The 17,776-nt window shown below is 38.7% G+C and overlaps 1 protein-coding gene across 8 annotated transcripts in view; it reads left to right on the top strand.

The window, feature by feature from the left end:
* Window positions 1–17,776, top strand: part of nmo (serine/threonine-protein kinase nemo) — a 298,234-nt gene that overhangs the window by 22,310 nt on the left and 258,148 nt on the right. For 2 of the 8 annotated variants that reach the window (XR_010850782.1, XR_010850783.1), the window contains exon 1: window positions 13,154–14,124. The exons of 2 other annotated variants lie outside the window; for them this stretch is intronic. Coding sequence is in view for 2 of the 6 variants with exons in the window: in XM_067090968.1 (XP_066947069.1) it covers window positions 13,724–14,124 (401 nt within the window). In the remaining 4 variants the exon portion in view is untranslated. Of the gene's footprint in view, window positions 1–13,128; window positions 14,125–17,776 lie in introns of those variants that run through there. 4 more of the 8 variants (XM_067090968.1, XR_010850784.1, XR_010850785.1 and 1 more) reach the window with 4 other exon arrangements.

Genomic DNA, 17,776 nt, shown 5'->3' with positions numbered 1-17,776 from the left:
CTCTAGAGAAAAAAGAGAGAGAGGAAACTTCCACAATCGTCCTTCTACTGATGGGTCGAGTATCCCACGTTGCATTAAAAATCCACAACATTAGTAGACTCGCACTCCCGTACAGGAGGTGCAATATTAGCGAGTCATCCCACAAAAAAACCAATTGCAGTATTCACCTCTGCCTACCATGCATTCCTACATCCTAGTCATTAGAGCCACTCTATTCTGACATCCCTTCAACTTCATCAGTCTAGCGCTTCTACAGGTCTGCCTCTTCCTCCCACAAAGAGTTCTTCATTCCTCCACAGGACAAGATTATCTCAAAACACTTTTATCTATTTATTTCCCTTCACTAACCTTTTTACCTCTATTCATTTCTTAATTTTCCCTTGTGAAGCATTCTCACTCCACATAAACTATGAAAACAATTCCTGATTGGATTCACCTTTATTTCTGACATTTCGCTCAACATCAGCATTTCACTTCCATAAAGGAGAATTGTCTCAACAGTCTATTGCATTTGCTTCTAAATACACATACAAGTCAAGAGCTTCTGTGCTCCCACTATCCTCATTAATTTTTACTGCTTCATCTTGTTTCGCAGTTACTCTCACAGCCTTACTTTTGCTCACATTTACCTTCATCTCGTTCAAACTATTCCTGTATTTTCTGCACATTTTCTTCACTATTCTCAGTCAACAGCCATTCCACACTAAACTCTCGATCCATTTTCTTATAGTGTAACTTTGGGCCTACATTTTTTTTATGACACTTGCATCTCTTCAGCCATAAAGAAATTTATCACACAATCATGGAGACACCACACCATGATCTTGTATTCACATTTGCACATAACCAGCCAACCTCCTCATCACATATTCTAGCACACGCTTCTTCATCATTAAGATATTTAATTGCTCACAACACAACAGTTTCAACACTTCCCATTCTCAGCATGTTGCTTCTCTGTCACTTATATCATCAGCTTTTTCCTTGTACTCTCAAACTTATTCAACTGCTCCAAATTAAACACAAGGAACACACATCACATTCTTTGTCTAAACCTAAACTGTCCATCTTTTATCAGTCCTGTCATTTATTTCAGTAAAACAAAAATACTGGCACAGTCCCTACCGTACTTAATAGTTCCTGCAGTCCCATTTATCAGCTTTATCGATAAACGACCTACTACTTTTATAAAGAGAAAGAAGAAAGTTGAAAAAAGATAAATGTCCTAAATTTTTGGTTGCACCCACATACCATCTGGACGAATTAAAAAAGGGAAACTTTAGCTGATTGGCTCAAAAGACTGCATATTTCCCCATCTGACCTCTTTCTCATTCCCTTTTCAATCCAAAATGAAACTACCAATGTCTCTTCCCTATTGCAGCTTTAGTTACAGAGCACCTGCACCTGAGAAAAATAAAGTGCGCATGCATGCCCTACCCACATCTTACCCGGCATGGACGAAACAACAGAATGGACACCAACACATCCCCTCAACCCCCAGTGATAATGACCTTGGCTCATAACAACTAGATAAGGAGAAGTCCCACCAATAGTTTGCCCTGAGGTTGTGCTTAGTGTGTCTTGACCCATGAGACATTGGTTCTACTTAAGGCCCTCCTTTATGGCTCTGGATGGCCTGACCAATGGGACGCTTGATCTACCTTAGGCCCTCCTTCAGAGATCTTCACACAGGCTTAAATTCGGGGAATTTATGAAGAAAAGGTCAGTTAACCAGTTATGAAGAAAAGGTCAGTTAGCCAGTTATGAAGAAAAGTGTCAGTTAGCCAGATCAGCAGGGAGTGCCGACTGGACCACAGAAACACCTGATGGACTGAACTGCACAAGTCCAGCAAGGTAGACCGAGAAACTGAGGGCGGAAATCACTAAGTTCAGAAGAGAAGCCATTTAATCTCTCTCTCTCTCTCTCTCTCTCTCTCTCTCTCTCTCTCTCTCTCTCTCTCTCTCTCTCTCTCTCTCTCTCTCTCTCAAGACGTAGCATGCTCCAGACCAGCCTACTCCTTCCCTTTCCCATGCACCTGCTACCCTGGACGTGAAAGAATCTGCATTTCGCCAAAGTAACCATGATATTGCTAGAAGTTGCTCAAGATGAAGCTAAGGACCAGTCCGACTCAACTGTGCTGTCTCCCATTTGATATTTTTTCATGAATTTCATACATTGATTGATAGTATATAATTAATTAATGGAGTGCCTGAAGTGTGCATACTTACATTAACCTTGATATCTAGAATCATATATTTTTTATAATTCTGAAATTATATCCCTGAGAAAGAGTTCCTCTTTTTTTTGGCATTAGAGTATTCCATTTTTATTTTGCAATAATGTTTATACCTACATGATAGACACATATATTTCCGTTAAAACCTTGTATATGTGCTAGTGATCATATTGTAAAAGTATTCTTGGATTTCTTCTTTGTTATGATGTAAGAAAAACCATTCTTATTTTCTATTTATGTTTATTACTACGGGAGATATATATATTTAATTGCAGTTATTTGGGAGTTCAGTCCCAAGATTGTCCATTTTAATTTTTAAAAATTAATTTTGGTATAGTCTAGTGTATCGCTACAGCTTTGTTTTGTTTTGTTTACACTTATAGGAATGTGCAGAACTTTGCTATTATTGTGAAGCCCTTGGTACTCACCAGTTATGATCCAACCTACTAATATAAAAACATAATTTGGTGCTTATCTGCATAAAATATACATAATATCTACTCTCTCATTGTTAAAAAAAAAAAGATAAAGTGATAAAGACCAAAGGGCTCTGAAAATTCATCTCTGAGGGTATCCCCTAGAATTCACTTTCTCAGGAGAGAGAGTGGATAAGTTAAACAGGTGCATTGTGTTCTGGGAATCATTGTGGAGCCAGTATCTGGCAGGTGCATTGTGTTCTGGGAATCATTGTGGAGCCAGTATCTGGCAGGTGCATTGTGTTCTGGTAATCACTGTGGAGCCAGTATCTGGCAGGTGCATTGTGTTCTGGGAATCATTGTGGAGCCAGTATCTGGCAGGTGCAATGTGTTCTGGGAATCATTGTGGAGCCAGTATCTGGCAGGTGCATTGTGTTCTGGGAATCATGTGGAGCCAGTATCTGGCAGGTGCATTGTGTTCTGGGAATCATTGTGGAGCCAGTATCTGGCAGGTGCATTGTGTTCTGGTAATCATTGTGGAGCCAGTATCTGGCAAACTACTTCCTTCTGTACTTTGCTCCACCTTAAGAGCTTGGCCTGTGGCAGCTCTAGCAACAGACTAGCTCAACACATCACATCAAATTATTTTACGTCTTTGTGTGAACTGTACTATCATACACAATACATACATTATATATATATATATATATATATATATATATATATATATATATATATATATATATATATATATATATATATATATATATATATATATATATATATATATATATATATATATATTACAAGGAGACAAGGAGACGTTTTATGGCAATTTACAAAGCTTTATTGGCGACGTTTCCAGGCCAAGGCCCATTATCACAGCTGTAAAAAAACGAATACATATATAAAATATGATAAAAAGACTCATCCTAAAACCATCAATATAATAAAATCCACAAAACATTAAAGAGCTAAGAAAATTACCATCTCAAGCAAAGGGAAGAAGACGAGTGACTAGAATTGGAAGTGAAAGGTCCCAAGAAACTAAGGTTATGCCAGGTAAAGAGGGGTGGCTGTTCTGTCCTCCTAGCACTAGCCACGTGTCGGGACTTCTGCATCCTGAATCCATCTTTTGCAAGCACAGGTGCAATAAGGTACGTCTTGAAGTTGCAAGTAACACCAGTATTCTTTTCCTTACTCTGAATTTCTCTCCATTTTCAGTATTTCCAACTTTTCATTCTCCCAGACAAAGTCCCTTTGTTTCCCACAGCCTAGCACACACATATGCCCTCATGACTTGTTCCAAGCCTAAATTAAGTTTGTTCTGTGATAATAATTAGAGCATTCCCACCATAGTGTTATCATGTGCTAAGTAAATCTAATTGATAATTCCCTCCATCGTGAATAATTAATTTCATGTGAGAGAAAGTCTTCGTGCCAATGAATGCTGACCTGGAATAATTCCAGGATCCTTATCCGGCTCTTCAAGTTCTGCGCCTGCCCTTGTGAAACAATAGCCTTAGAAGACTCATTTCCATCTTGCCACGTGCAAGAATCTTCTGCAAAAGCCGTCCACAAGAGCCATGTGTAAGGCCTCTCAGCGTGATCGCTGTGCTAATGTAAAATAATTTGTCAGCCAGTCTCAAGCAGTTTATAAGATTCTTGTTACCCTTTTATTTATCAGCTAACTGTAATGACACCTTTTATTGCACATTGCATGTTCCTTGATGGCTGGACTGCCAGCCTATCCATATTAATTTCTAGTTGCAAATTTGTAAATAAATTACTTTAATCTAACCAATTGGAATGAAAGGCGACCTTCCCATTTTCTTTGAATAGATGTAATTTTAAGGTAAGTCATACTATTAATTACATTTATTGCTTATGTTCTGAGTTCTAGGTGTTGGCCCTAAGGCAAATTACATTCAAAAGTCAATTTAACTCCTCAACTGGACTCAGAACATTATATATATATATATATATATATATATATATATATATATATATATATATATATATATATATATATATATACACACACACACACACACATATATATATATATATATATATATATATATATATATATATTATTTATATATATCACAATATTAAGAGAAAAATGTCAGGTAATATCCATTTACATAAATAAATAAATATACTAGCAGATGCTTGCTATCGCTCGCATTTGCTAATTCCCATATCTGTACCATACCTATACCCATATCTGTATCATACCCATACCCATATCTGTATCATACCCATACCCGTATCCATGTCTGAACCATACCCATACCCATATCTGTACCATACCAATACCTATAACCATGCCCATACCTGTACCAGTACCCATACCTATAGCCTTACCATACCCCCATACCCATACCCACACTCATATCCATTCCATACCCATACCCATATCCATACCCATACCATGCCATTCCCATACCCATACCTATATCTGTATACCATACCATACCCATACCCACAGCTAAATTAACCCTGATAATAATAGTCAGCAATAGTCTATGGGCAGCACCAACCCCATTTACCTTCCAGTCATATACTAACAACTGACCATATCTTGGTGTAGGTGTAGGTGTAGGAGCAGTTGCTGATGGGTTTTGAACCAATGCTGATGCCAATGGCGGCTCCGGACCATCATCAGTAGTGCCTGCTGTTGTTCTAGAACTACCCGCTGAGCCCATTTCGAAATGAAAATAACAAAGCTCAGCCAAAAATCTTTTATTATATGCTGTTGGGTCACTTAATGTTGAAAATTTCTGGACAGTCATTAAAATATTATTCTTGAAAGACGTCTTCACAACTCCAGGATCATTTGAAGAAGTCTTCAGCTCCTGAAGCATTCCTGGAGAAATGCCCATTGGATTATAATGTCTTCTTAAATTCTTAAAGACTCCAGGATCCTGTGAAGCCGTCTTCAACTCCTTAACAGATTCCTGTCAGATCCACTTCCCTTCAGGGAAGAAATCGAGAATCTGTCTTCAGAATCATTTCTTCCACCACCTGGAAGAGGAGGAAGAAAGGGGAGAGGAGGGGAGGAATAAAGGAAGGAGGATGGGAAAGGGGTGGGGAGGAAGGGGAAAGGAGGGGGGGAGGGGGTGGGGATGGGAAGGGGGCAAAAAGGGGATGGGATGGGAGGAGAAATGGGAAGGGGGAAGGGGGGGGGAAGGGAGAGACACACTCACATACACACAGAAATGCAGCCAAGATTAATATAATAGACGGAGAAGGGAGGGACACATACACAGCACATTATATATATATATATATATATATATATATATATATATATATATATATATATATATATATATATATATATATATATATATATATATATATATATATATATATATATATATATATATATATATATATATATATATATATATATATATATATATATATATATATATATATATATTAACGTACATTTGTTCAGTGCAAATGCATGTACAAGCTCCATGACTTAAAGTAAAGTAAAAGTATCTAGGTCAAAAGGACTACACAATTGGAGTAAACAGGAGTCGTAAAACAGTACTTGACAACTAGCAATTCGCTACAGCAGCCACCCTCGCAGTAAAAACTCCACCTCTCTTGCCCTTAATGTCTTTCTATTGTACACCTATTGTTCTCTCCTGTGCTGTCGTTTGATTCTCATTTTTCAGCTGCGCCTGCGTCCCAGGCTGTCAACAGATGTGAGATTTTAAAGGTCATTGCCAGCCTTGAACAGAGGCTGAGGAGGAGGGAAGGAATAGCATATAAGGAGGAGATCACAGGTCATGCGAGGAGTTCGCAGCATACCACAAGAGCAGAAAAAATCCTTGTCGGTCGGTCCTCTGACCACCTTCCCCCCTCTTTCCCACAAGTTACTTTTGCTGTGTCTTCAGACTGATCCACCATTGATCACTTGCATTAAATCAAAGTCTGGCTTTAACATCAAAATGTCTCGTCCCCAGGACAAAGGTACAGTTGGAATTGGAATTGTTCCTTTTACTATATTTCTTATTGCTCTCATATTCACTCCCTTGCAATCTCCTTAGGATCCTAAGCAAAATGGTGTAATTTTACTTGTACAACATAACGCTTAAGTGTTTATCCAGTTGGCATTTCTATTGTGCTTTGAATGATTTCTCTCTCAGCCTTCAGCATTCCCAAATTGAACGTGTTAAGTGTTTTGCAATCGAGTTACAGTGAGTTCTGTATTGCAAAATAGGTGATTGTGATGCTGTGTGCCAGCCTGTTTTCCACGGTACCCTTTCCCAATCTTCCGACTTTGAGAAGATTCCTTCAGGATTTGACATCTGAAGATATATTTAATTATTGTTATCTGCTGCAAGATTTTGCTTAATCTTAATCTAATTTTAGAGGTTCTTAGATCAGTTGTGATTATCCTCACTGTAAGATTCTGTTTAATCTTAAGATATTTTGGAGGGTCTTAGATCATATTTGATTTGCTAGGGGCACTATTTGATTTTGTGAATTAGCGTATTTACAGTGCCACGGAGCTGGTGGTTAAGCTCCTGTGTGTATTTCCTCTAATTTGTGTATTTATAACCTATTAAGTCAATCCTTGATTTTCCCTTAATTTCCACTGAATTTAAGGTTAAAGTAGCTATATTAATCTGTTTTACATGTGTGGCTCCACTAGTTAAATGCACTTAGAACTTAAATGATAGATTGATGTCACCTTGCAGGCCACACCTGTAAAAGTGGCGACCTTGCCAGGATCTTGCAATCCTTGTTGCATGACATTGCATGGTGCAATCCTTGCAACTTCATCCTTAAATCTCAGCAGAATAGTAACTAGCTTTAGCTGGCTAAGCCTGAGCATTTGCGATAAGAACGAACCTCATAATTGAATTTACTTTGGCGCCCATGGACAGCAGTAGAAAGTTTAAGTATTCTTATTGCTTTTCCATTGCATAGTGGAACTCGTGTCTAAGTTGAACAGCATACTCAAGTGCGTAAGGATACTGCTTCACCTCCGCTCATTCATTTGAAGAATGAGAGAAATCATTGCCACGGTCACATATCTATTAGTCATATTCTGTCATTAATGCATGCTGTTATGAGACCACCAGTCTCTATTGAATAGGTATAGCTAGGAAGTGCAGTGATAACAGTGATAAGTTTTAACATTCAGGGAAAGTGCGAATATTCCCTGCGAAAATTTACAATAATCTGCTTAGCTGACCTTGCTGTAATGACGGTGCCGGAGGCTTCAAGCTTCCATCTATAACTCAGCAAGTTCAGAAATTATATGACTTCTTTACTCTGATTCGTCTTATGATCTTTCTATCGGAATTTCCACTTAGTCAAGCCAAGCCTTCATCTATCTCCTTTTTTGTTATGCTGTAGTCCTTCCTTACAGGTCTTTTTTCCATACCTACCACTGTTCTGTGCAGCATGCCTCTCTATCTTATCACATGTCCAGACCATCTCAGTCTATTTAAAGTTTCTGAACACCACTGCCCTCAGCAACTTCCTCACATTTCATTCAGTTGCCACACAGCAGTATCTCCTCATTTCCCCTGTCAGTAGTTAAGTATACCTTAGTTCAGCCAGACCACTGAGCTGATTAACAGCTCTCCTAGGGCTGGCCCGAAGGATTAGGCTTATTTTACGTGGCTAAGAACTAGTTGGTTACCTAGCAACAGGACCTACAGCTTATTGTGGAATCTGAATCACATTATAACGCGAAATGAATTTTCATCACCAGAAATAAATTCCTCTAATTCTTCATTGGCTGGCCAGAGACTCGAACTCGGGCCTAGCAGAGTGCTAGCCAAGAACTCTACCGACTTGTCCAACGAGGAACTCCCTGTCAGTAGTACCCACAACTTCGCTAAAGAGTAATATAGGCTCCATACATGCATCATATATATATATATATATATATATATATATATATATATATATATATATATATATATATATATATATATAATATATATATAAATATATATATATACTGGGTGATGGATACTGAACGGTTTTTGCGTTTAGCTTTCTAGGACATTTTCAGGAAGAATAAAGCACTGCTGCTGAATGACAGTGCAAACGACCACACAGGTGGTTGGAGCAAAATACTCAAAATTGACAAGTAGAAAAAACCAGGAAGTAGGAGTCAGCTTAGTGTTTGAGGTCAGTGCACCGTTTACGAATCTTGTTTATCTATGTGGGGAGGGTCATGCCTTTCCTTTAGGCCTAGGTAAACTACTTTCCTTAAAGTCTATATATCTCATAAATTTCTTTTGGCTGATATCTATATTTTGTTGAGAGCGTTCTTTTATATGATTCGACTCTATAATGCTCCATTTCAGTATATTACTGAAATAAACTATCTCTATAACCGTTGACCAATTGAAAGAAAGATTGTTTTCACAAGCATGAACGAAAATTACGCTGTTCCCCTGTCATATCTTTTGAATTATTTTTGATGTTCCATTCTCTTTTCCAATGATTTTCCAGTCTGACCGATATAAAAACTGTTACAAATTTTCTTGGGATTCGATACACTTCTGTAGCATTGTTGGGAGAATTCTTTATGAGTGTTTTTTTATTGCATTATTGTTTTTCAAATGCTGCATTAACTTGTGTGGATGGGGAATATTTTTGAAGCTATTAATATATGATAATACAAGCAAATTTCTATGTTGTACGTTTCTCTTATGTTTTCACAAAGAAAAATCCTTTTGTCCCATATAGAATTTGGATATTTTAATTTATTGCCTTTATTCTTAATCATACCAATGTACTCAGAGCTACTGGCATGCAATGCTCTTAAGAATATGGATGTAAAACCGATTTCTTTACGTTATTACTTAGGCCAGAATAAAAATGTACATCAGCAGCAATATTGGTAGGTTTTCTGTACGCATTACATTTAAACCCATTACTACTTTTGTTATCAGGCAATCCTCAAATGATAGGCAACCGTCATTTTCCATTTCCATAGTGAATTTTATTAATGGAACCAGTTCATTCAGTTTACCTAAGAAGAAGTATTAACATTTTCGTTCTATGGCCTTATATGTATTATGTCATCAGCATACCTGAATCATGTTGCATTACTTGGAATGATTGTATTTGATATTCTGTTTTCAAAAATTTCCCTATGCAAATTGCTTAAGGGTTAACCATAGCCATGCCAAAATTCTGAGAGAAAATCTCTGCTCTCCCAGGCATCAGATGAAAAATTCTAGTGGATCATCAGTGAATGATGCCACATCAAAACTCACAAGCCTGAACTTACTGTGGTATTGTATATCATTTAATCTATTCATCAAGTCTGCACTGTTTTTTATGTTGGTGTTAGAAACAATACCAGTCAATAAGTTGAGACAGTCAGCAAGATATTTTGCTAAATTGTAATGAAGTGCAACCAGCGATGCTTAAAATTGTGTTAGCCGGAAAATTCATTGTTATCAATCTATACAATTACGGTAAAAACTGTTGAGGTCACACATAGTATTTACTTCAGTTTTTCGTTTCCTGTTATTGGTTCTTAAACTTTTTCTTTTTTTACTGGAAACACTATTCACACCGTCTAATGGAATGTTTTTTAGTTCTTTTCGTGCATTTTCATCACTCAAAAGACTGTTCATTCCTTCTGTACTAACATCAGAAGAAGATGAAAGACATTTTTGTGAGGTCATGGATAAGGGGTGTGAGAGAGATCACTTGACTGATATACCAGAAGTTGAAGAAGTCATGAATGTACTTATGGATTAGCTAACAGTTTAAGAGTAGTAATGTTGAAGCCTCGGGAATGGAAAACACCAAGTTATGGTGGAATCACCGCAAAGATAATTGTAGTTGAAACTGAAATGACACCTCGTGTACTAACTAGACTTTTTTGGCAGAACATGGAATGAATTATCCAAGCTTGTTCATTGGAAACCGGAAGTCACAGCACAGATATCGAAGAAGAGTGACCGGACTGAATGTGGTAACTATAAACAAGGCGGTTCCTGTTTATGTCTGAGACAGAACAGAAGTCGCACATATCCAATATTTACGTTGAGACGTAATGCAGCTGTGCATGGAATTTAAAAATCCCCTGATAATGGCTTTTGTTGATTACTAAAAGGCAATTGACAGCGTTCACAGGCCACTATTGTGGAGGGTCTTGTTTTGCTTTGGTATTCTTGTTAAATATAAGAAGCGATATTACAAGTTAAGTTAAGTATACCTTAGTTTTACCAGACCACTGAGCTGATTGCAAGTTAAGTTAAGCATACCTTAGTTTTACCAGACCACTGAGCTCTCCTAGGGCTGGCCCGAAAGATTAGACTTATTTAACGTGACTAAGAACCAATTCGTTACTTAGCACCGGGACCTACAGCTTATTGTGGAATCCAAACCACATTATAGCGAGAAATGAATTTCTATCACCAGAAATAAATTCCTCTAACTCTTCGTTAGCCGGCCTGGAGAGTCGAACTTGGGCCTAGCGAGTGCTAGGACGCAACTCTACCGACTCGCCCAACGAAGAGCTTAGCGATATTACAAATGAGCAAGATAGATGCGAAGATAATGTTGATAGCATCCTATACCTAGGGAGATGGGAACAAAAAGAAACCTAAGATAAACAGCATTAATGAGGAGAGAGTATCCGCAAGTGGGATCCTTCAAATATTTAGGAACATTGGTATCCAATACAGGTCCTCCCAAGTTGGAATTCAGTGAAAGACTTAAAAAAATGAAAATTAAAGAATGGGTAGGCTGAATGAGATTTAGAAATCAGATAGAGAGAAATTGTATACTAAAGTCTAGTACGGTCTGCATTGCTGTAGGAATTTAAATCATGTCTGACAGTGAAACCTGAAAGATTTTGTCGAGTTGAGAAAAAACTTTAAGAAGGATGTAAGGGTTATATATATATATATATATATATATATATATATATATATATATATATATATATATATATATATATATATATATATATATATATATATATATATATATATATATATATATATATATATATATATATATATATATATATACACATATACATATATATCATTTGCATGTATACATATGTGTGTGTGATTATAATCGCACTGACACGAGATTTATATATTATTCATTACTACTGACATCAGTGGCTTAGAATTACAGTCGAAACCGGTCAGGCCCCACACCTAGTCTTAATTTTTTCAAGTGGTAATTATATATATATATATATATATATATATATATATATATATATATATATATATATATATGTGTGTGTGTGTGTGTGTGTGTGTGTGTGTGTTTGTGTATGTATGTGAGAGAGAGAGAGAAATGAAAAACGGTAATTATTGTAGTATCCACCTATAAACTTCGCCAAAATAACTTTTGTCTTCACCATATTGAGCGATCTCCCTAAGGCGTCCCATATCTAAGAAGATTTCCTTTTAATGAAATTCTTTTCTTTGGGAGGAAAACTGTTGAGGACTTCTGGTTTATCTTTCCCCTTAGCAACCAGGTACTTACATCTATTGAAAACATTTGGTCTGAAATTTCTTCTGACCATTAGGAGAAAGAGAGAGAGAGAGTATAAACAGAACAAAAAACAAATAGAAACTTAAAATTCTGTTTTCACGACTATCCACAGCAACCTTTTCTATTTCGTAAAAGTGTACAGGAACCAGGAACCAGAGAGAGAGAGAGAGAGAGAGAGAGAGAGATCAAATCTGCAAAGCGAGAAGTCGTAAATAATGACATCTTATATCCTCTTCCTACAACTTCGTGCCATTATTGTCGATGGCTCTTCCTCTTGAATGCTTTAGGAAACTTGGTTCATGAGATGGGAGCTGATATACCCTATTCACCATGCCGCATTTAAACATGAAGATTTAATTATAATGCATTTCTTTTCGCTACCGATCAAGCTCTTCAGTCATAACCTTGTGCTAAATAGTTCTGATGCTACAGACGTGAAGTACACTTAATATGTCAGTTTTCAGCGTTCACCACCTCCTTTTGGTGCAGAAAGTAATTAATGTATCTGAAGAGCAACCATTTACTGTACTTTAACATTCGTTGTAACTAATTTACTTTTTTACGCCTTTAATTGATGTTTTCTAGGCTTATAAATACATTTTCATGCACAGGTTCTTCGATGTGATAGATTTCTATGCATTAGGACCATTAGTAACGATTGCTACTGTAAACTTGGAAGTATAACACCGGAAGGTATTATATAGTTTGTAATGTGCTGACAAGAAAGGAGGATTAAGGCTAGCAATTAAACGTTGCCAGCCGCACGAAGTTTCAACGCGATCCGCATATCGACTCATGTTATTTTGTAACTTATTTCAACCCGGTGCTGGCTTCTGTCTCCATTGAAATACTTATAACGCAAAAGTTAGAAATTAGGAAAGAATAAGACACAGTAGGAGATCTTAGATCTCAAGCATTCACTCTGAACGGCAGCGCTACTAACAGCTGCCAAACAAAGCAAAGCAGCTGCAAGGCAGTGAGTGAAATCTTTTGGGAGTGGAAAGGTGCTGCGCGTTTCTCGCTCCCAGCCAACAGCGTGGGAGACAAATAATTTTAATGTGGATATTAATCCCAGAACTCCCATAAGGTTACCGTAGGTTTATAATTGGTGTGTTTAGAGGTTGAAAGTGCCGAGATAGTGGAAGAGATTGGATTCTAATCGCGGAGGGCTGGTGTTTTTTGCAGTGTGTTGTCAGCTGTAGTGTCTGGGGCTCATACTAGAAGCCGTGCAGTGGAAGGGAAAGGTATTAAAAGTCTATGATAAGAGGAAGCTTGGAAAGAAACCTTCCTTCCCTCCCTCCCTCCCTCCTCAGGTGTGCAGAGCTTCGCGTTATTGAGAAGCTTGAGCTGCTTCAGGGTCCTGTCTGAGAGCTGAATTTTCCTTTAATAAGATCCCCCTCCACTAGTGTCAGTGTACGGGTGTGCTTAGTGTAGTTGCATCAAATACCTCCTCCTTTATGGTGATACTCGTCGCCAGGGTCGTCTAGATACGCTGAGAACGGGGCGTGTGCCGATATCGGGCGTTGTGGGGATACCCCGCCCATGGCCTTGGTGGGCACACGTTCGGGCAGTGGGCGGCAGCACGGGATGGCGGGCATCGGAGAGCGAGGCGTTGGCGTCGTGCCTTCTACCCACCACAATGCTATCTTAGCAGCTGCTCAGCCCAGCTATTACGCCCATCTGGACCCACGGGGTGTTGCACCCCAAGCTGGAACGGGCGTCGGGGCCATTCACGCCCATCATCCCCACCACAGGAGCAGCAGCGCTTCCAGCCAACAGCAGCAGCAGCAACAGCAGCAGCCCGCCCAAGGTGCAGCAGCAGGTACGGGCGGTGGACAGCCTCAACAGCCCCACCACGGACAGACCCCTTCGCCTGCGCCCGCAAGTACGCAAGATGTGACGCCTGATAGACCCATCGGTTACGGAGCATTCGGAGTCGTATGGTGAGTCATGGAAGGAAAAAATCGAAGATATTTCCCTCGTACCCCATTTCCATTAGGTCCTTCTTGAAAAATCAGTAGCCTAATTAGGATTCATGTTAGGAAGAAATAGATCTCCCATAATTGTTTAATTTACATCAGATTTAACAGCATACACACATCAAGTTCGATGCAGACAGAACAGAGGATGGACGACCGGGAGGCGAAGAGGGAGTCATCAGAACCACTGGTCTTTTCTTTGTCCTTTCTTCTCTCCCGCCAACACTTTACAAACCTGTTTAGTTGGACCTTGGGTTGGTGTGTGTCTCGCCGCACGAAATTAGGAGTGCAGAAACGACCAGCTCTCTCTCTCTCTCTCTCTCTCTCTCTCTCTCTCTCTCTCTCTCTCTCTCTCTCTCTCTTCAAAACCAAGGCATTAGTTTTAGACGTCCGTAATTTTTAAGGCCTTCCGCACAAGGGTTAGTTAGTATTTCTAGGATAACGGAGTTGATGGATATTATCATAATTACATAGCTTATGTTATACAATGTCAAGATGTATTTTTTCCGAGTATGCATTACGACTATGGACACCGGCGCCCTTTGTCATTCGTAATGTTGATTATAGTAACAATTTTGTTGACTTGGCCAAAACTAATTTTTAACAATGTTCATACTACAGTTATCTGTGCACATAAATTTTGATGGGTTAGTGTTTTAGAAAGGTTGTCCGTAATTTACATAGTACGTGAAACGGGAATTCCGTTTTCATGTGTAAAACTCCAACAACGAAGGAATGGTCGAAGGAAGTCTCCCTTTTGGCTAAGACCCATTGCAGCCGACTAATCACTAAGTTTGTGCTAAATAGCGTATTTATATATATGTTCGAACGTATTTGGAAGGCGTATAAGAAAACTTAGAAAGCGCTAGGCACGTGTTCCAAAAGAAGTACTTAAAATTAAAGGCCTTATCAGCCTATCCAGAATGCGTAGGTTACGAGCAAATATGGTGAGCTGTTTAATGAGTAGCCTATAAGGGGTCCGACACTGCAGATGAACATTGTTTGTAAAAGCGGCAGTGTTATAAGTTTTGTGCACAGGAGCTTAGTCCGCAGTTCAGCAGTTGCAATACGAATATGGCAATGACTTCTTTTTTCATAGGCCCACCCTTACAAAAGGAAATGACTTGACGTTGAAAATATATGATGATAATCTCGTGTAGCCTATGCAAGGAAATGAAAGTAACAGTTTTCTTGCTTGCTGGTTTTTTTCCCTTATGTTTCTGTTATTTACGTACACGGTCCAGCTCTCTCTCTCTCTCTCTCTCTCTCTCTCTCTCTCTCTCTCTCTCTCTCTCTCTCTCTCTCTCTCTCTCTCACAACGTAGGTCGAGCATGAACGTTCTTCCATTCAAAATTTCAGGATAGAGATACAGAAGACACGAAGCAAAGATCCTCAAAGATGACCTTCAGTGCCATGGTTTGAACAAATTTCTGAAGTTATCAGTACCCTTAGAGTTTGCGCAGCGTTTGTGGGTCAGTGTGTCCTTTTCTCTCTCTCTCTCTCTCTCTCTCTCTCTCTCTCTCTCTCTCTCTCTCTCTCTCTCTCTCTCTCTCTCTCAAAGATATATTGGCCTATATCTATACACACACGCAAACAAATAACATTTAACATTGAATTCGGTATACCTTAAGAATGACTTCCTCCTGAAGGCTTAATATTTGTAAATTTTAAAGTTATGCATGTATAAATAACCCTTTCCTAACAATTGATTCATAGTGCAACTGCGAGGTTTGCCTCCTGTTACACCTTTCAAACCTTTTTACTGTCAATTTCCCAGCGTTTGTACTTTGACCTAAATTCTATGTTCTATATTCTGCCCATTCTTTCATTTGCATTCATTGTCCACTCTTAACTTCCATAGAGGAGAATTGGCTCAACAATCTTTTCATGCATTCTCACCATGTTGTTGTTGATGATTAAACTGGCGTTATGCCAGCACGGATTCGTACTCATAGAATGGCCCGTAAATTCTCACCTTGGCTTCTGTGGACAATTCAGGCTGTTTTGTTTCATTGCCTCCTGTTTCTGTTTCCCTACTTATCGTTATTTTTGCACACATTTGCTCCAAGCTTCTCCTCTTGCAAACATTTTCATGGTGTTCTTATTGTTTTTGTAGATATATTTATGTCACTGATAAGCAATTTTTCATCCGCAAACATCAGACGTTGCACACACCATTTACGGCTCGTTTTCCTATCCCACATCTTGAGACTTTTCTCACCACTCTGTTCATAATGATGTTGAACAGCCATAGAGACAGCACGCCCTTGTGTCAGACTCACTTTTGCACCAGAACAGCCACTCTTCCTTGACTGTCGAATTAGCCTACACGCGTCACTTTCATTGCAAGAAATTGTCATCGCTCTCGTTAACTTAATTCCGTACCATACATTCTCAGCACCCTGCATAGTGCCTTCCTGTAGATTCTACCATAAGCTTTTTTATTCCTACAGAAGTTCACACTCTGCTAGTATTTCATTCCTGTTATTCTTGAAACTTCTACTGTTAGTAACTTCAACAATACTGTAGAATAAGAGAATCAGTAATAGTGATGATGGTCAAAGGAAAGTTCCTGAATTTCCCTGTGTCACTTCAACGTTCTCCTTCCCCAGAGAGTAAAAAGGAAAATTTTTACGTGATCTTAGGAGAACAAGTAAATGGATTCATTAGAAAATGTACGCATGCATACATACACAGTGTATGCTTGTTGTCTATGCAGATATTTTCTCTACTCTTTAGCAACAGGTCAAGGTGAGAGGAAAGCCTTTGGTTATGGTGTAGCAATGGACTGACTGGTGCCCCTTTGGTTTCTTTGTAATGCCAGGTTAGGAAAACATGAAAAAAAGGAATCCCTTCCTTATAGAAAGTTGGGGTCTTTCTCGGCCATTTTCCCATTTTACTCACGTCGTGGTTTGAGAAACATCAAAGTAATCTTTGTTGACGTATTGGGATTCATTAAGTCATTTTGATTTTTTGCTGTTTACTCCTCCGAAGAATCAATATGGTGCACCATTAAGGATGGTAGGACTTGGTCAGCCCATCATTCACAATTAGTGTGATGGAATCGTGGACGTGATACTAGCATGCTATATTGATAATCTATCTTCTTAATGAATTAGCCCGGTGTTTTGTACTTTGCCCTTGTGCCTCCATGAAAACCATTATTTGGTACAGTAGTCAAGAATTTTGTAATATTGGCCTGTAGTTCTTAAAGCTACAAGGATTGTTAAAGCCAGTTCATGTTGCGTGGTAACTCCCAGGTGCTTGGATGTGTGGGGTTTGTGGCGTATAGAGAATGAGATATGGCATCTTCGTCAGTCCCTTCACTATGAACTGAGACCAATTAGTTTTTCACCAGTCTATGAAGCAACACAGTGCTCCATATCTCATTGCATTGATGCCGATCTTTTAATAGCAAGCCATGTGATTGCTGAAGAGTAGCTACTAGCCTAATTAGGAAACCGAATTTTCAAAATTTATCCTTGTTATCAACTAAATTCATGAAGTCTGGTGGACATGGTGATACCAACATGGCTTGTTCCATAAGAACGTATGGTCACAGCGACATGAAGATCGTGCAATGATCACAGCAAATAATGCACGGCTTGTTAAGTAA

This window comes from Macrobrachium rosenbergii, chromosome 4 (assembly GCF_040412425.1).
Source record: "Macrobrachium rosenbergii isolate ZJJX-2024 chromosome 4, ASM4041242v1, whole genome shotgun sequence".
NCBI classification, from domain to species: Eukaryota; Metazoa; Arthropoda; class Malacostraca; order Decapoda; family Palaemonidae; genus Macrobrachium; species Macrobrachium rosenbergii.
This window is presented reverse-complemented; position numbering and strand designations above follow the sequence as displayed.